This window comes from Colossoma macropomum, unplaced genomic scaffold, assembly GCF_904425465.1.
Source record: "Colossoma macropomum unplaced genomic scaffold, Colossoma_macropomum, whole genome shotgun sequence".
In the NCBI taxonomy this organism is placed as follows: domain Eukaryota; kingdom Metazoa; phylum Chordata; class Actinopteri; order Characiformes; family Serrasalmidae; genus Colossoma; species Colossoma macropomum.
The window spans coordinates 23357948-23378849 of record NW_023494799.1 but is presented as its reverse complement, the minus strand read 5'-3'; the positions used below and the strand labels follow the sequence as shown (position 1 = coordinate 23378849).

The 20902-nt window shown below is 38.2% G+C and overlaps 1 protein-coding gene across 2 annotated transcripts in view; it reads left to right on the top strand.

Moving 5' to 3' along the window:
• The window catches only part of il16 (interleukin 16), a 51162-nt gene extending 30299 nt beyond the window's left edge, over positions 1–20863 (top strand). Inside the window, exons 9-22 of one of the 2 annotated variants that reach the window (XM_036585976.1) lie at positions 756–870; positions 1061–1134; positions 1996–2215; positions 3671–3788; positions 4825–4957; positions 7010–7097; positions 8263–8771; positions 11122–11218; positions 11514–12756; positions 13248–13434; positions 15937–16038; positions 16506–16755; positions 17052–17180; positions 18520–20863. In XM_036585976.1, the coding sequence (XP_036441869.1) occupies positions 756–870; positions 1061–1134; positions 1996–2215; positions 3671–3788; positions 4825–4957; positions 7010–7097; positions 8263–8771; positions 11122–11218; positions 11514–12756; positions 13248–13434; positions 15937–16038; positions 16506–16755; positions 17052–17180; positions 18520–18680 (3426 nt within the window). In that variant the 3' untranslated portion in view covers positions 18681–20863. The remainder of the gene's footprint in view (positions 1–755; positions 871–1060; positions 1135–1995; positions 2216–3670; positions 3789–4824; positions 4958–7009; positions 7098–8262; positions 8772–11121; positions 11219–11513; positions 12757–13247; positions 13435–15936; positions 16039–16505; positions 16756–17051; positions 17181–18519) is intronic. The other variant, XM_036585977.1, reaches the window with a different exon arrangement.
• The last annotated feature ends 39 nt before the right edge of the window (positions 20864–20902 follow it).

The following is a 20902-nucleotide window of genomic DNA, read 5'->3' as shown; positions in this document are numbered from 1 at the left end:
TATATATGGACACTTCAATGGTCAGGACCCCCACAGAGCAGGTACTATTTGGGTGGTGGATCATTCTCAGCAGTGACACTGATGTGGTGGTGGCATGTTAGTGTGTGTTGCGCTGGTGCAAGTGGATCAGACACAGCAGTACTGTTGGAGGTTTTAAACACCTCACTGTCGCTGGATTAAAAACCAAAAATATCCAGCCAGCAGCGTCCTGTGGGCAGCGTCCTGTGACCACTGAAAGACTAGAGGATGACCAACGCACATCTACAAGGTGGACCAACAAGGCAGGAGTGTCTAATAGAGTGGACAGTGAGTGGACACAGTGTTTAAAAACTCCAGCAGCACTGCTGTGTCTGATCCACTCGTACCAGCACAACACACACTAACCCATGTCACTGTGTCACTGCTATGTTGAGAGTGATCCACCACCCAAATAATACCTGCTTTTTGGTGGTCCTGTGGGGGGGTCCTGAGCATTGAAAAACAGGGTGAAAGAAACAGATGGACTACAGTCTGTAACTGCAGAACTACAAATTGCTCCTATTTGGTCAGTGGAGCTGATAAAATGGACAATGATTGTAGAAACGAGAAGGTGGTTTTAATGTTGGTGGGTGTAAAGTCATTTGTGAGGTATAAATATTGGCAAAGTAGCGTTTTTGTAGCTTTATATTATGTTCATTATTCCAGCCATCACTGCTGTGCTTCATATATATCTATATATGGATTAGTAAAGGCACCTGTTCCTGTTCGTCCTGCAGGGTCTGGGCTTCAGTATAGTGGGAGGCAGGGATAGCATGTATGGTCCAATGGGAATCTACGTGAAGACGATTTTCCCAGGTGGAGCGGCCGCAGCTGATGGAAGACTGCAGGAAGGTAGAGACGACAGCACTTCTGCCATTCACTGTCTTTTGGTTTGACTGATAGTTAGCTTTCTGCTTTTGAGTGTACATCTACGTAATGCATCCAGTTCAGCTCTAACAGACCAGAGAGTTCAATCAGTGTTTGCAGCAATAGTCTAACTGTCTGTTACACAAGTTTAAAAGCCTCTGTGCATGTTTTTCAGGAGATGAAATTCTGGAGCTGAATGGAGAGTCTCTGCACGGTCTCACTCATGAGGACGCCTTACAGAGGTTTAAAGTGAGCTCTTCATCTTCATTCTTACTTTCAGTACCTATTCTTCAATTATTACCTCACATAAATAAATAAATAAATAAATAAATAAATAAATAAATAAATAAATAAATGTCAGGTTTTAAATTTTCCTCCACAGACTCAGTTAGGAATTATCAAAACCTAGTAGCTTCATTGATCATTTGATGATGGCTTTATCGTCAATGCATGCAACCATCCATTCATCCATCCACCCATCCACCCATCCGTCTACACTTCCGTCCATTCCTCTGTCCGTTAATACATCATTCATGAATCCACCCATCCATCCATCCATCCTTCCATCCATCCATCCATCTGAAAGTCTATCTATCCTTGCACGCATCAGTCCATCTATGCATCCATGCATCTATGCATTCATTCATGCATCCATCCCTCCATCCACTCTTCCATCTACATTTCCATCCATCCATACTTCTGTCCATCAACGCATCATCCATTTATCCATCTATTCAGCCATCTATCCATCCATCCATCTGAAAGTCTATCTATCCTTGCATGCATCAGTCCATCTGTGCATCCATGCATCTATGCATTCATTCATGCAACCGTCCATCCATTCATCCATCCACCTATCCATCTACACTTTCATCCATCAAACCCTACTTTTGTCCATCAGTGTCATCAATGTATCCATCTATCTATCCATCCATCCATCCTTCCATCCATCCATACATCCATGACTTTTACCAGGCCCCTCTTACTTTGCCTTACTGACCCAACTTGCCTCAGCATCACAGTCCATATGCATCCATTCCCCCATTTCCTGGTCCATCCCTCCTTGTTCAAGTCCATTTCCCTCTGTCTCTCTCTCTGTGTTTTCTGAAGCAAGTGAAGAAGGGTTTGTTGACTCTGGTGGTGCGGACGAGCCTGCGGATGGACGCTCTGTCGGGCAGTGGGACACAGGCGGCTCAGCTCTGTCGCTCCAGATCTCTCAGCTCCACGGCGGGAATCAGCAGGACCAGTGCTGACCTGGCCGAGTACACCTGCCTGGGAAACCCTGCCAAGGCACGAGACCGCATCATGATGGAGATCACATTACAGAAGGGTCAGTATTACTTGCCATGTTTATGTTTGAGCGAGGTCATATCGTACCACCCTGTCTAAGTACACTACTGTTCAAAAGCTGGAAATCACTATTTTTAATGATACAAAACAATGTGTGTCACATGATTCATGTCATCTGTAGGAAGCTGTACATAAAATGAAAAAGTTAGATGTGTCCAGACTGATGAGCAGAGCAGTAGATTATTCTGTAATCAAGAATGAAGTTTTAAATAAATTAATATCCAGAATTTCCAATGAAAGGAATGTCTGATGTAAGGTTATAATAAAATTAATATGCAGAATAATGCTCTAACTAAATTAATATCTAGAATGAAGTTCTAGTAAAAAATAATATCCAGGAAAAAAATCCACTTAAAATAAAATGAAAATTAAATTATAATAAAATTAAGTTCTTAGAAAAATACAATAAAATAAACATCCAGAAAGAAGTTATAATATAATTGATATCTGGAATGAAGTTTTAATTAAATGAATATCCAGAATGAAGTTTTATTTTAATTATTATCAAGAATGAAGTTCTAAAAAAAATTATTATCCAGAATGAAGTTCTAATCAAATTAATATCAAGAATAAAGTTCTAAAAATAATAATATCTAGAATGACATTCTAATTATATTAATATCTAGAATGAAGTTCTAATAAATTAAAATCAACAAATTATAATAAATTTATCTTCAAAATGAATTTCTGATGCATTTTATACAAACAATGAGCTCTAACAAAAGTTAAAATCTAGAATCTAGTTCTAATAAAATTAATATTCTGAAAGAAAGCATACTGAAATTAAAATCCAGAATGAAGTTATCATTTAATACTTTATTGTTTGTTGCAGAAAACTTGAAATATTGAATAAAACGTTATTGTCTTGTTTACAATATTTCAGCCATATGTTAATTAAGTTTTTATTGAATAAAATAACAAAATGTATAAATATGACAAGTTATCCTTTTGAACAGCACTGTACCTTCCACATTGTAATCATAAGAGATATACATTTTTTACATGCACATACAGTCATATTCAAAAGCTTGGCCACCCCTGGTCAAATTACATATTTTGTGAACACATCCTTTATAGAGAAAACACTTAAATATGGCATTTTTCTGCACAATTTGAGTTTAATGTCTTGGAAATAATTAACATTAAATGTGCCGTAAAAATAAATGTGACACAGGTGTTTTATTTTTTTTCCATTATGTTAAAATGGGCAGAAGTGTGTTCTCTGTAGAGAACACTCAGGAAAAAAAAACAGGCCAGGGGTGCCCAAACTTTTGCATTTAACTGTATCTTGCACTAATGAAGCTGTTCTGGTCTCTGTTGGTTCCATTATATCTGCATGGTTTAGCGCATATGCTGCTGTAGTGACAGATCTCTCAGTATTAACAGTCCTCAGTTATGAAGCTGTACAGTGAGATGACAGTGTGTTTGTGTATAGAGGTCGGTGTGGGTCTCGGTATCGGCCTGTGCTGTGTGCCGTCTGCTGAAGGCTGCCCTGGTATCTACATTCACACTCTGTCACCAGGATCTGTGGCGCACATGGATGGACGCTTGAGGTACTTTATGATACATATGCTAAAAAGATTATTACAGTTGCACTTTAATGACCACATAGTAAGCCTCTGGAAGCTACAGTATCCCAGGTGGTTGCTTGCAGGGCAGTTGCTATAGTGCTACCAGTGGTTGCTAGAGTGTGGATATGTAGTTGCTATGGTATTCTAGGTGGTTTCTAGGGTACATAATCAGCCTCTGGACACACATTAGAGAAGCTGTTCCAGTCCGTATACATGGGACTAAATCCAGAACATAAAAACGTGCTGTATTTGACAAAGTAAAATAACTTATTTCATCCTGTTTGATGACTGTCATTATTACCACAGTGCCCCCTATACATAGCTATATACACCAATCAGGCATAACATTATGACCTAGGTGCACTTTGTAGTTCTACAATTACAGACTGTAGTCCATCGGTTTCTCTACATACTTCGTTAAAACTTTTTTTACTTTGTTAAAAAAAATCTTGTGGTGAAAAGAATGACATTCTAATAAAATTACAGTACGTTGTCTGTTATACAGTACAATGCATAGTACAGTTTCCATCATATAGTTAATAATAGATTAATTTTTTGAATGTTTATTCAATATTTTAAAAATAATGGGAGATCGATTAAACTGATATAATCGAATGGATTACAATGATAACTAATAGGCTGTAATTATTTAAATAATTTTTTTCCAAGTTATCTTCCATGATATTTGCATTCCTCTATAAAATATGATAAATTCTGCACATTAATTTTATTTTAAATCAATCCTCAATGTTCTACAGCTTTCACATTTTAGCTTTGTTCATCGTTTTGGACGCATTTAACATCCCTGCTGTGTTAATACTCATCTGAAACCTTGAAAAAGTTGTATTTGGAATATTTTTAAAGATTTATTTTCTAATAAATTATTATTGAAAACAGCTATTCTAAACACTGCATATATATAATCGAATAAATTCAGTGGATTTTTCTGCTCCTGTGACTTTCAGCAGGATCTCTGACACCCCCCCACCCCACCCCCCTCTCTGAATCTGTGTTTCAGATGTGGTGATGAGATCATGGAGATTAATGACACGGTGGTTTGCAGCATGTCACTAAACGATGTGTACACAGTTCTGAGTCAGTGCAGTCCTGGTCCGGTTCAAATCATCATCAGTCGACACCCCGACCCAAAAGTAGGTCTAACGTCTCATCACAGATATGCAGCTGTGGAGCTCTTCATGAGAGAACAGCTCCAGAGTGTAAACTAGCTCTGCGCAAATGATTATTTCTTGATGCAGCTCTAATACAGCAGAAGGCTTTGATTGCAAATAAGCCATATAACCAGTGACAATGTTTTTTACTGAGTACCGGCCAATCACAGCTCCAGTTTTTAGTTTTGATTAAAACAATCCAGACTGCATTGAACAAGTAATGCACAGAATTTACTTAATTCAATGGCGTACGTCATTTACACATCAGCATTATTAATTACATCAACATGATTATTGCCAAAAATAGGTAAACCAAAATATCAAACTGTGCTGATCTAATATTGTATTGTATATTTTTTTATATATATATTTTATTTGTATGGAAATTATGGACATTTTATGCAGAACTCTAGTCTAGTCATCATATAATCACCCCAGAAATGTATATATTACAGCATAATCACTACATCTAACAATATATATTTACATAACCACTTTATTTTTAATTTAATCACTATATCAAGCCATACATATTGACAGTATATTACAGTATAATTACTTTATCTAGCAATATAATGACTATATCTAACAATATGTATTTACAACATATTACAGTATAATCACTGTATTTAGCAATTTAATCAGTATATCTAACAATATGTACTTACAATATATTACAGTATAATCATTGTATCTAGCAATATAGTCACTATATCTAACAATACATTTTAACAGTATATTACAGTATAATTACTTTATCAGGCAATATAATGACAACATCTAACAATATGTATTTACAATATTTTATAGTATAATCGCTTTATCTAGCAATATAATCACTATATCTAATAATATATATTTACAATATATTACAGTATAATCACTTTATTTAGCAATATAATCACAGTATCCTGCAATATAATTGCCATTTCTAGCATTATAATCATAATATCTTGTAACATAATCACACTACCTAGCAAGGTTATTAAAGTATCTTGCAAAAAAATCACTATATCATGCAATATCACAATATATAACCACAATATCTTGAAAAATATTACCGGATGGCAAAGGGTCATAAAATGGAATTTTGTCCATACTGTACAAGCCTACTATATTAGAAGGTTTGTACACCTTAAGATCAAGACTTAGAGGTTCAGTACATGTCCAAAAGCATCCAGTGCATTCAACTATATTTAGGTCCCTCATTGCTGACACAGCTTGTATAATTTCCATAGAAAAGCACTTACTAACAGAATGGGATGCTTTAAAGCAGATGCACATGAGTCTAAAGTCACCGTGTCTAATGCCAAGCATCGGCTAAAGGGGTATAAAGCGTCCAGCATTTGGCTGTGTAGCAATGGAACTGCATTCTCTGAAGTGATGGAGCTCCATCTAATACCTTTGGGATGAGTTGGAGTGATCCAGAACTGACCATTCAGCATCAGTACCTGACCTCACTAATGCTCAATCACACATCTAGTGTAAAGCCTTCTCTGAAGAGTAGAGGCTGTTACTGCAGCAAAGAAGAGCAAACATCCTGTTAATACCCTTCATTTCTGAAGAAACGCTGGATAAGCAGGTGTCTACATACTTGGGACATACACAGTAAATGCTACCACACCACAGTGCAGTGCTGGGTGGATCTAGAATTGGAAATGTTCATGTTCTGTCTTGTACAGGCACACTGTGCGCTAATATTAGATTGCACAGTAATTGGAGATGCACATTATTACTAGCTTAATGTACTCGGCTCACTTTGTTTCTTCATCATTGTTGAAATTACAATGTCAGGGACTCTGTTATGCTCTTTGTGGCATGCTGATTTGTGTTACCTTACATGTAGACGGTCTATGAGTTGTTCTGTCTTAATGTTTCTATTTAATTTGCCACTGCCCAGGGACTACAGATTGGCCATTAGACGAACTCTGGTGCATCTGCACTAACATTGACTGATGTGCATTTTCCAAGTTGAATAAATAAAGTAAAACAAATTAAATAAAAAATGCATTTTGTTTGTATTTGTCTGTGCAGGTTTCTGAACAGCAGCTGAATGAGGCCATTGCTCAGGCAGTAGAGAACAGCAAACTGAAGAGAGACAAGAGTCAGTGGAGTATGGAGGGTAAGATGCATTACATTACAGTGATGATTATATATATATATATATATATATATATATATATATATATATATATATATATATATATATATATATATATAATCATAAAGTGATTATACTGTAATATATATATATATATATATATATATATATATATATATATATACACATATTACTACTTTATTAAGCAATACTTTCCACAGCACTGTGGTTCTATATAGGAAGTTGAAATGCAATCTACAGGCTAGATGTTGACTACAAGCGCTGTTACTAAACAGCCTAAAGGCCCAAAGTTAATGATAATGGACCTCTGAAATGTGGCACCAAAGACAATGTATAATACACAAATAAAGTGCTCTGGAAAATGCCTAAGTCACTCTACTTATTGCTTAATAAAGACAATCAAAACCTATGATTACCAGGTAATGCTTTACAAGGGGATTATAATGTCTCTCTGCACTGGATTCTTTCACTAATGAATCTTTTAAAAGTGATATAACACTTAATTAGACTTATAAAAAAGAAAGTAATGTATAAACTGTTGCAACTTCAGTTGCCAGTGGGCTTTATAGGATCAAAACAAAAACAAGTTCTTGTTTTGTCTCTAACAAAACAAGAACAAGCCTTAATTTGTTCAACGCCACTTAAGCAGTCTTGTATCAGTTCAGTGGTGGGCCTGAAGGTCTGATCATGAAGCTATTGCAATACATTTACCTCAAATGTAGTTCATGCTCTGGAGCTACGAGGCTAATGTAGCTATCAGTAAAGAAAGCTTATACCCCACCAATTAGCACTGTGCTAATCTCATATAGAATTTCTGATGCTAAATGATGTTCTTTCGTGGAGAGTCCATGGACAATAACTGATGCATAGCTGAACAAAGTAAAGCCTGAATTTTATCTATACTTTTGTCATCATATAACTGTATGTCATAGTATGAATGTGATGATTTGGTCATGTGGTTTTGGAAAGTGAGGCATGCAGTTTGCACAATGATAATAAGCATATAAGCTTCCATTGCTAGCTGCATTAGCCTCGTGGCTCCAGTGGAAAACTAAAGCAGAGTTCACATACAAACATGTACTGGCAGGTCAACTACATTTGGGCTAGGGGGAAGATTGTGTACCACAGGTTTAAGTCGGATCTATTACTTTTTCTACTATCTCAGGTCTAAGAAGGCTGGACCCCTGTTCACACAGCAGGCAGAAGTGTGAGCGCTGCCTGGAGCGGAGTCAAAGCCAGCTAACCTGCAGACGGGCCCAGAAACCCATGATGCGGTCCTGCAGTGAGGGTGCCTACAGTCAGCGCTGTGCACCAGCCAGCACCAATACACTGCCCTATCCACACCAAGAGCACATCACCAGGGTACACAGCATGGATGCTTCAATTACAGCCAATTGTGAAGTTCCAACCAATGGCAGATTGTCCCCAGCCTCGTTGGCAGACGATGACTACAATGTCCCCTATAACTCTCCAGCGAACTTTGCGGGGCAGCAGTCATTAGAAGTGGCAGTGGGGAGGCCGAGGGGTTTCAAGGCCAGACCACGCTCTCTTCCGCGGCGGTACTGCAGGAGGCAGGATGTCACCAGCGAAGAGGCGTTGACTGACTCGAGTGGCTCCAGTCGAGGTTCTCCACAGAAAGAGGAAGACCTGCTGCATTCACAAAGCTACTGCCAGGTAGGACTTTTGCTTTGCAGATTTTTGAACACTGGTCACTTTTTGAACACTTGTTTAGAGGCAAATTCAAACTACTTTCTGTTCCTGAATTTTACTCTGACTAGTGAAAACGGGTTGTAAGACATTTTAAAACTAGTTTTAAGTATAGTGCTGTCCCAGAAGAGTAAATATGTTAAATATTTAGTGATTGTTCAGAGAGTTTCTGTAGCTTTTGTGTGGGGTACTTCTGCATTTGCTTAATACCATCAGAAAGAAGGATGTGGCAAACTGAGACAAGTGGATTGCCCATAAATGGTAGCTGAGTGAAAGAAGGCGTGATTTGCGTGACTGCTACCTTCAAAGCATTGCTGTACATAGCGTTGGGTCTCTTTTCCTGTTCAGAGTGTGAATGCACTGCGAAACTCATATTTACATATTTGCACCTATGTCATATTTACAGTTCATAATTTATTTGCACCCAACACCTAATATGTCTCTGTATACAAACAGAGACCAAAAACACTAGTGTTTGTATATGCACAGCAAATGGGCCTTAGGTGTACTGCAATTAATCCAGCACTGTAAATAATATCACTGTAAAATTACAGACATTTGCAGTACCATATCAAAAGTAAGTAACAGTAAATATCAACTGCATACTCCACAATCACCTGCACCACAAGATCACTGTAATGTGCCTGCATTCTGTATACTAATAAATTACAGTAATTTCCTGTATTTCTACATAACATCTGTAAAGGTGATGTAACTCAGTGGACAGTAATTTACTGAAAATTTACATATGAAAAATGACTTAACATATTTTAAATTAAATACACTAAATTAACATATTTATTCACAGTTTTGGACTGTATATGCACATAATATTTCAAATACAGACATTTAAAATGCAAATACACATTTTACAGGCATTTTAACTTTAACTTTCAAAGTCTTTCAAATAAAACCTGAACCATCAGAATAAAAAAATGTAATCTTTTATTCAAATATTTATGCCCCTTTTTTTTAAACTCTCAGTTGCTGTCATATCCTAAAATGCAGTGAGGTACAGTTCAATGTCAACCTCGCAGCAATTTGTTAAATTATTACAGAAAACATCTTAAGATGAGTTAATTTCACAATAAAATGATGAACACAGTATTTTACTGTGAAAAAAATAGTGTCACATATTGTATAATCTTGGCAATAACTAACAATAATTATGTGTCACTTCACATAGAGGTGGGTGATAGTGCAAAAGTATAATATGATGATACTTCAAGACATTTTCACGCTACACGATATGCATCACGATAGCCAGTAGTGCCACATTTAAAATGCTCTATGAAAAAACTATGAATGCATTGGTTTTTATTCAGTGTATCAGATACTGCACTGCACAAAATCCAATTTAGTCACATGCATGGCAGTAAAGACATTTTATCAATCTCAGTATATAGAACTGCAGCTTTCTATGAGCTACCATGTTTCCTATCACTGTATAAAAGATGCATGAGGCTTTCTTTCTTGTTGGATGCTTGTTTTTTTTCAGAGGGAATGTACAAGCTCATTCAGAGCTCTATTCAGATCAGTATGAGCTGTTTTGTTTAAACACTTAGTCATGATAAGGTCTTACTGATGTGTTACAAATTCTCTTGTTCACGATGACAGTTTTTGACACAAAATTAATAAGAATTGCAGATGTTTTGGCTTTGTTAGAACACATTCTTTACATATCAGATCAGATATATGCAACAACAGTATTTGGGAATTGCTTTATTATTCGAAAAGAGTAGATAAAATGGCAGAAACAGACACTTTTTCACCAGCTTTAAAGGGTAAAACAGGACTAATAATGCTCTCCTTTTGGTAAATAGTTTGTGTCCTTTTATACTAATATGTATTACATTATATATATTTATACTTATTCTTCTGTCTTTGGTTTCTCCACATGCTTCTAGTTTTTCTGCAGTGTGTACAAGGCTTTGAGAAAGATCTCAAGGCTTCTGTTTAAGAATGTACGTGGGATTTCAATACTTCCTCTTTCCGGGCTGGTGAATGTGGTGCACGAAGGCTGACTTTCAGATTGCAAAGATTTATGTGTGACATATGTCTCCTTACATGAGAGAGCATCATGGTTTAAATGTAATTCTAGGATTGGTGTTGTCCTCCAAGTTTCCTTAGTGTTGATTCTCTCGTGTTGGTGGAAGTGCTTAGCATGGGGCATGCTTTTGGAGTGTGTGGTTGGATTGTTGGTGTCTGCATCAGTGGTGCATGTCGCAACGATGGCAAGCAGCTATATTTCTACACCTTTGTAAAGGCTGTGCATGAAGTGTCAAGATCACCCAACCATTTCCTGTTTGTGTGACAGGAAGCGGACGAGCGTTTAGAAGGAACTAAAACAGCACTCTCTGAACCTGCCGCTGCTGCTGCGAGTGAAACACACAGGGAGGGGAGACAACACAGAGGTATGGTGTAAATTTTAATGGAGTGCTTGTGTTTATATGTTGTTGATTCATGAATAATCATGTAATAAATAATTCCGTTATCAGAATGAGATACAAAAAGATATGCTTGTGTCAGTGTCAGATGTGAAACTGATTAAAAACCTGAACCGAAGTAAATGACTGTAGTATCCATATGAAGTTACAGTTCATAGCATAATAAGGATGATATTTTTTCATGTACATGAAATGGAAACTCCACTGTTGCAGTATTCAAGGTTTGCTAATTTGCTGAGTTTTGCTGTTTGACCTGTTTCAGACTCAGAGACATCCATCCACGTGTGCAGTTCATCTAAAAGAGCCGGCCTGAAACGTCAAGGCCGTGTTGAGTTAAGCCCTGACCAGCAAATTGACCCCTGGGTGAAGATAGCAGATAGTCCAGAGAAGCACCTGCACCATCCTAAAACCATGAGTGACCACAATGGGAATAACGAGATTAATGGCACAGCATCAGAAACCACAGATGCCATCTCAAGCTCAAAGCCAGAGGAAACCCCTGGTGCTAAAAAGGGTCCCCCAGTGGCTCCAAAGCCTTCCTGGGTACGCCAAAGCCTCCGAAGCATTAAGTCTGGGAAATCGCCAGCGGAGGCTTTTAAACATCCAGACAGCAGGAGCCATGATGCTGGAAGGACCTTTGGCGTTAGTCTGAGAACCACTTCGTCAGCAGGGAATCTATCTATCAAGCAAAAGATCAGCTCATTTGAGACCTTTTCTAACACTGATGGAGCAGAGCGGACGAACAGAAGACAAGCTCCACACTCATCCCTTCCTTTGACAGAAAAAAGTCAGGCACTGTTTGAGAAGGCACAGCCTGTAGACACCAATAATGCAGGGAAAGGTAGAACCTCTGTCATCAATGCAAATGACAATGACAAACCCTCTCAACCTGACACTTCTGAACCACCTCCCACCACCGAACCATCTTCAGAAGTAGAGCAAACAACCTCTGAGAAAACATCTTCAGAAAAAGAGCAAACAACATCTGAAGAAACAGAGACATGTGATCCAGCTGTGGTTGAAAACCCCTCTGAGGAATCCACAAACCCTCCAGAAGAGATTCCATCTAGAGCCGAAACAGAGGAGGAAGCGAGTCCTCCTGAGGAAGACTTGCCTTCTGTCGGGCATTGCCCCAGAAGGTCTAGCAGTTCTAAAGATCCTCCATCGGAAAAGCCCTCATCTTCAGAAGATCAAGGAAGTCATCCTGCAAGCTTAAGAACCAGGAGTCTACCTTTGAACACCAACCCTTCTACAGATGCCAACAACCAAAGTGGTCTGGAGGGGGTTTCCCTAGAGATCATCCTGTCCTTCAGCAACCAGGTGTCCCATGCCTTGATGCGTTCCATGCAATCCCTTCCACAGTCCCCCTGCAAAAAGCTAGGTAACCCCTGGAATGCCCCACCAGGATCATCTCTTTCAAACCCTTCAGAAGAAGAAGCTTCTTCAGATGAGAAGCCTCCGCAATCCCCAGAACCAGACAACAATGACAAAGGCTTCTCTGTGAGGTATGCCTTGCTTTCAAGCATTGCCAGAAGCATGTGGAACCTATGCATTTCATAAGATAAGGTACAACTGCAGTGTAGGTTTGACAAAATGACCAGATGCTTAGGCTACACTTTGAGCATTGTACACATCCTTCATCTTGTGTGCAATTGGCATGCTAAACACATACGTTTCTTTGATGTGAAACTAGAAGAGGAAATGAAGCTTGGCTGCCTTAGACTGATACAACAGACAGACTTATCTAAAGTTCCTGTTACTAAGATAACATCATGCAAGCACCAACCACGCTATTGCTACACTAAAGGAAGGGAACTTTACCTTGAAGTAAATGAAATCTTTAGAAGAATGCTTTGAAATGTAAGCAACCTGCACAACTGAAATGCAAAAGAACTTGAAGCTTCAGATTAAAGTTGTAGTTTATGCAGGGAAGATTCTGCATTAAGTTGTAGATGAGTAGCCAGGACCAGACTTTTACTAAATTTCTGCTTTACAGCCTGGCTGAACTGAGAGAGCGCACTATTGAGAGAGGAGAAGAGTGCGAGAAAGATGATGATGGACTTGAAAGACCCCTCACCACACCCTCTGCAGTGTGCGCCCAGTCCCTGATCTCAGCACTTCCTCCCCAAGAGATCCAGCGGATGATCCAGGAGGTCAAAGACCTCGATGAGGACACCCTAAAGGTCAGTCTAATTTCACAGTGGTGGGAGAAATGGCATCTGAATCAAATAAATTCAGTGCATTACTTGTATGCATAATTATGTATAGAACATTAAACATGCAGCCAGCTAATGTCTGTTGTTGAATATTTCTCCATCCAATTCTACATATCACATGCATATGCATAGTAACCAAGGACTAGGCAACACTCCATAAGTTTGTGCGTATTGTAAAAATAATTGAAAACAGCTATTCTTTTAAAGTGTAGGCTTCTTATTCAGTTATTAAACAGCTATAAAGATAATCTGTAAGTTATATTATGAGCACAGAGACCTGACTATTTGTCTAATCAACAATCCAAACAAGCAATTTAAATAGTTTTATCCAACTTGAATCCAACTTCTTTGAGTAAAACAATACAAGAAAAAGAAGTTTAGATTAATAAAAGGAGCATGAGTTCAAATCACAAAAACATTTCAAATCAACTTCTGTGCTGTTCCACTTCACACTGTATTAACCGGCCTGATTTTCAACATTTTTAGTTTATTAAACTTTAAAAATAATACGTTAACAGAACATAAGACACATTATTTTGAACTTACTATTAGGAATTCCATTAAGCTAAAATTTTGAAGCGGCCTGGTTACTATTTTTTTTTAAATGCTTTCATTAATTTATTTATTCAGTCATTCATTTATTTATTCGTTCATGCATTCATTCATTCATTTATTACAGTGGCAGCATTAACCAGTACATCTGGCCCTCAAGTGGCCAGGTTCCAAAGTTTTATTACACACTTCTATAACCTAAGAATAACTCAGCTAGTTTACATTGTAGACTGTGTAGTAACAGAGTAATAAGCCTTAGTATGTAATAGGCCTAGGATTTCAAGGGGTTAATATGTCTGCAAATTGGAGCTTGTCCTTAGGCATTATATTATTATTTAATTAAATACTAGGTAAAATAATATAAAGAAAAAATAAAATAATGATATAATATGAAGAATGAGAATTGCTAAGCTAACTCATTGCTTCAGGGAATACAGTCATATGAAAATTAAAAATAAAAACTAAAAATAACATGTTTTGCTGATTTTCTAAGTGAAAGTAGGTTAACCCATCATCTACAGGGACTTAAATATGGCAAATTTAGTGCAGAATTGCTATTTACAAAATACAAAATATGCCATAGTTTTTGCACAGGCCACATTTGTTGTTTGACAATACAGAGACAATACAGTAATTGTACAGTAATGCCTTGTATTTGTTTGACACCCCTGTTTTTTAATAATTTGACCAAATCAGACCACAGCCATAGATTTTCAGGTTTAAACACTAGGAACACTATCTTCTGATGATGTCTCTTGAAATTGGGAGGGTTTTTCTCCACTAGCTGCCTAATGCAGATAGAAGCCAGATAGCTAATGTTACTGCTAGGAAGTATTTTTAGTTTTAGGCCAGAATGCCTCTTTAAAGGATCAGCCAATTGGCCTCATCTTAATGAGAAAAAACATACAGACAACAGCTTATTAACATAAATTAACAGAAATACCTGTAAAACATCCAGTTTAAATTTCATTTTCTACTTTGTGATCTGTTTACTGTTATCTGTGAAGAATCTACCATAGAGATAGAAATGCTGCAGAGACAGAAACACATTAGGGGCTGCAGAAAAGGGCTGGTGGGACCATTAGTTGGTATACCAGAGCACATAGCATAGCTGCCATCACATCAAAATCCCCTAGTAGCAGAGGAGACATGCCCTATCAAGCTTTTAAGCCTTGCCGTTTATAGTGTATCATTTGTCTGCCCTCGCTTCCACCGTGTTAGGTAATCAAAGTGCAGCTTCCACACTTTGATGGCTTTCCCTGTTCCCCCAGAGGAGCACTTGGCTCAGCACTTTGCTGAACATCTGTAGGCGTTTCTCCTGTTGATACTGCATGTCATCACCCCCTTAGTAACTCTTTGAGAGCTATTACCTATGAAGCACTAACATGATTCATGACTTCCTACAGGTTAATGTTGCAGCAGAGAGGGAGAGATTGCCAGTCTGATAGCTGAGTGAAGCGAAGAGTCCAGCTAGCGCACCCCTAAAATAGCAACAGAGAAATGAACAGGATGGCCATTAACAGGATGTGTGATGCACTTGCGAAATACTTTACATTAGCGAGGAAGACAGACGTACAAGAAGCTGATAAGGGCTTGCAAAGTGGACAGCTGTATCTGGGGTTAGCCATTATCTTCTCAGCAGCACAATAACCAAGTTAGCAAAGCTGACAGAGCCGTCCCCATCTGGAAATCATCATGGAGGCAGCTGCTATTTACACAGCAGTAAACCTGTGATCTCTTCATGAATGCTAATCACTCTCCAGCACATTTATATCAGCCTGAAATAGATTAGAACACTACATTTCTTATATTGTAGCAAGCCATCTTAGCCGGTCAAATGAACCATACATTTAATTGGCTCAGATGTACCCGAAAGCCTTTCTTGCTGACAGATTTACCATTACTCTCATCCATCAGCAACTGGAAGACATCCATGTAGTCATTCTGCACAAGGAGGAAGGAGCTGGCTTGGGTTTCAGTATTGCTGGTGGTATCGATCTGGAGAACAAAGCGACTACAGTGAGTACGACCTCCATATTCATGTTAGCCTCCCCCACAGCATGCTTAATCTTCTCCCAGCCCACCACAGGATTCATTTTAGCCTACCTAATGCTAACTGTCAGCCTGTCGGAGTCTTACTAGGAACAAACGTCCACTTTTGAAAAAGTTCTGAAAGTTTTTTTGCAAAAGTTATCTAACTGTACTTTGGTTTCTGGATTCGATTAACTTTTGAAATCTATTTCACTGGCTATTTCAGACCCGTAATTCAATCTGAGATCAGATACCTGATCAGATGACTTTTAGCTGAGTCATGTTTCAATGCCTGAGAGCTAAATATCACTTTTAAGCAATTTAGTGCTTGATGTTCATAATACAATGAATGTTCTTAGCTTCTTTGCACTTGCTAGCATGGCCTAGTAGCAGTTCTTTCACACTAGTTGTGTCAATATTGTCATCAAACTTTGCTTCCTAATTATAAATCCTAGGTTCACAGGGTCTTTCCACAAGGCCTTGCAGCTCAGGAAGGCACCATTGAGAAAGGAGACGAGGTGCTGTCCATCAACGGGCAGACACTGAAGAATGTAAAGCACAGCGATGCTACGGCAGCACTCCGCCAAGCGCGTGACTTGAAACAGGCAGTGGTTGTGGTGTGCAAGAGCAAAGAGGGAGGAGACAGCAGAGGAAATAACGCTAACGACTCTAGCTGCAGCAGTGGCACAGAGCCCAGCTTCACAGGTACAGTAAAGCTAGTTTCACACCATTAACCTCTGTGTATCATTGAAACAAAACCTTGAATCTCCAAAAAAGAACAGGAGAAGATCAAAAATATTCTTAACTTTTAACGCAAGCTGATGTAAAATCTTTTTGGACCAGTTCTACTGGTCTGTTCAACATGAATTGTCGATACAGTGTAAACACAGTGTCCTATCAGTTGGTCAGTCTGTGATAATCGGCTATACTCAAAGTCATGGATGTGTAATTACTATTAAACATTTGATAACAAAGCCAGATAATATGATTTTCTGCCTTAGCAGATGAGAGTGGTGATGTCTTGACCCTGGAGTTGGAGAAAAATGCAGGTGGAGTGGGTTTTAGCCTGGAAGGAGGAAAAGGCTCCATTCATGGTGACAAACCTTTGGCCATCAGCAGAATCTTTACAGGTAAGACTAAAAACCCTTCAGTGACAGTTTGTATGTTACAAACACCTAACATTAACAAATGATCAAACTGGAGCTCAATATATACTCACTAGCCACTTTATCAGAGACCTCTACCTTGTAGCTCCACCTTGCAGTTGACTTCTATCCCTTAATTACTTGTCAGTTTCTGACCACAGAGCCAGCTTTGGCTGGACATTTTTGGGTGGCAGTCCACTCTTAAACTAGCAGTGACACTGCTGTGTCTGATACACTCATACCAGCACCACACACACTACCATTTCAGAGTCACTGCTGTGCTGAGAATGGACCACCACCCAAATGATATCTGGACAACAGCGGCCCTGTGTTCGGAAATTGACCAATGATGAAAGGGGTGGAGGGATGAGTGATGAATTGTGCAACAAAAAAATTGGCTACAGACTGTAATTGTACATCTATAAGACAGGTGGAGTCCATAAGGTGGCTATTGTGTGGAAGTACAAGGTGGGTGTTTCTAATAAAGTGGCCAGTGAGTGAAAGAACAGGGTAGGTGTTTCTAATAAACTGGCCAGTGAGTGGAGGTACAGGGAAGGTGTTTCTAATAAAGTGGCCAGTGAGTGGAAGTACAAGGTGGGTGTTTCCAATAAAGTGGCCAGTGAGTGGAAGCACAGGGTGGGTGTTTCTAATAAATTGGCCAGTGAGTGGAGGTACAGGGTAGGTGTTTCTAATAAAGTGGCCAGTGAGTAGAGTACAAGGTAGGTGTACAAATGCATATGCAGAACCAACAAGAACGGAGCTGTAACACTTTAATAGAGGGCAGTGTTCATTAGGCTCCACAACACCAACATAAGCTTGACAAAGACAACTGACTTAAACCTACAAAAACATTTATAAAGGCTTATTCCAATAGGTGTCATCTATCATAAAGGCTGCTTTTGTTAACTTTGATTTCACATTAACATACTAATGTCAGAAGACACTCATTTTTTCCAACACAGGGTTGTGTCATGACACTTTGTTGGGTGAAATTACATAGTACATTATAATAACTGACTTTGTAGCTTAGTGTATGTTAATGTAATGTAGTGCTAATGATGCTACAACTTAAATCTTATAAATGGTCAAATTAATCAGGGCCACAAGAAATACTCACTTTTGTACAACTAGCCTGATGCTATATTATCAGAATTACATACACTGAGCTACGTCTTTCATTTCACCCCAGAAAGTGTCATGACAACGTAATTTCAGAAAAATGGGCTTATGTAGTCCTTGTGAACAGTGGCCTACCTTGAAGTACAGCATTAAGACCAATACGTTTGTATTTTGCTGTAACGAATGTGTTTATGTGTGTTTGTAGGCAGTACAGCGGAGCAGAAAGGTCTGCAGGTTGGTGATGAGCTGCTGCAGGTCCAGGGCTCAGCTCTGCAAGGCCTTGCACGGTTAGAGGCCTGGTCCCTCATCAAAGGACTTCCTGACGGGCCATTCACCGTCATCATCAGGAGGAAGAAAGACGAATAGAGCTAACTCCATTACAAAAGTACTGTAAACAACCACCATGGAGCCTAAGCAGTTGAACAGAGAAAGCACACAGATTAAGCCTGGTCTTATACTACAGTATTAATCACTGGAGAACCTCTAATGACAATGGAATTACATAATAATAGTAATGACAACACCGTTGTATTTGTATAGCTGTTTTTAAAAACCCAAAGATGTTTACAATGGATAAGAAAACAAACATAAAATAAGGCTAGGCTTAATCTGCTTAATATCTCTAAAGGACATTTGGCCTTGTTATTATGTTACTGTCTTATGCTTATTGGAGGTTGGTGAAAAAACAGGAAGGAGAATACTATTTCAATACTGCTTTGCATTTTCAAGCCATTCATCAGTTTCTCTGTCTTATTACCAGGAGACTAGTTATTAGGATATTTCAGAAAGCAGGCGTTCTCAGTCAGCCAGATAACTTAAGCCAAAAGTCGAGCTTGTTCAATAGAAGATGAGCTAAGGCCCATTCCTACTGGACTATCCTCACTTTGGGCTTAAGCTATCCAGCTTTACTGAAAAATAAACCTGAAATAACATGCTACAAGAAACCTGCACTGAAAAAAAAAATACTTGATTCAAATGTTTACAAAATTTCTACATGAATAAAATAAATCACGTCAGCAGTTTTTGCCAAAAAACTGGAAAACAAAATGGTGTATATTGTATTCCTTTTCTTATGTGGAAATCTGAATCAAGTACATTTTTAAAAACTTTTTTTTTTCAGTGTAGCTTGTTTTGATGAAATGTTTGTTTAGATCAAATGTTCAGCCATTTGTCTTGCTATCCAAAAAGCTTCACACAGCCTTACTGATGTTTTTTATTCATAAAAATGATTTCCGATTAGGGCTGGGTATCGAAATTCAAAGCTTTTTGTATACTCTCAGAAAGAAAGGTACTAAACTGGGTCACTGGGGGTGGTTTCATCATAACTTCAGTATCTTTAGTTGGGGAACATAATTGTACCATATTCCGATGCTGTTGTTTGAAGTTGCATTGACTCCATTTCTATTTTAAACCATTTTATTTTTCTATTTTAAAAAGTACCCTTCTACTAGGAAAATGAGTGTAGTGTACCTTTAAACTCCTTTAAGCTACACAGTTGGACCTTAAAGACACTGTTTTACGTTTGAAGGTACATTTACATTGCACACTAGTACCGTTTTCAGTGTAGTATCAACTAAATTACTACAATACTACCAGGTATTGAAACATTCAGTACCGAATTTCAACATAGAAGTAGTTGGTCTTAGCATCTATAAGCCAATAAGCATGCATGTTCTAAAATCTAGACTGCTGATTGGCTGTCTAAATTCATTATGCATGTTATTGATGTTAGTGCTTCTTGAATAGTCTGCTGTTTACCCAATTCCAGCGCCTCATACTAGTGGCTTCTGCTTTAAGCCATACCCACTTTCGGCCTGTAATTTTAAAAGAAGGTAGTGGGAAAAGTATCGTTCAGGAAACGCTACCAAACTCAAGGTATTGACATTGGTGTTGATTTTTGAGCAATACCCAGCCCTAATTCAGACCTCTCAGCACATGTAAACAGTATTTCAGAATGAAGTTTCTATGCATTGTGTTGACAGACGCACTGCTTATAAAAACTGCCTTTGTACTGTTGTACAAACACAGTCAGGGATTCATGGGGACTTGACTGCACTCAAGTTTGCCTGTTTTAATAAGGAGATTTGCACAAACCCTGTACATAGAGATACAAAACTATTTGTAAGGCACTCTAACCAGAGTATTTAACCAGATCCTTCATTAAGCAGATTGTTCTCATGTAATATGATGTTTTCACAAATGCATGCAACAACCAAATCAGGGTCTTTTTGCCCTAAAATATACTTTTTTGAAGGGTGAAGAATGGGTTGTTGCGGCTCTACTCTTAATGCAATAATTTCAGACCAAATATTCAAACACGACATGCCTCATTATAGTAATGGGAATTTGATTTATTCTTGAAAGAATCAGTACATTATATTACATACAAATATGATCGGAAGCTCCCGCTAATGAATGTTGTTCACTTTTTTTTTGTGTACAGAGTAAGTTCCTAATATATAAAAGGATTCTGTTTGACTGAGTGGAAAATGTTATTGTATTATTTTTTCCCCCCCAAAAAAACAATAAAAAATTGACTATGCAATTAATGATTAGTGTTGTACTAATAAAGAATCATTCACTGATAA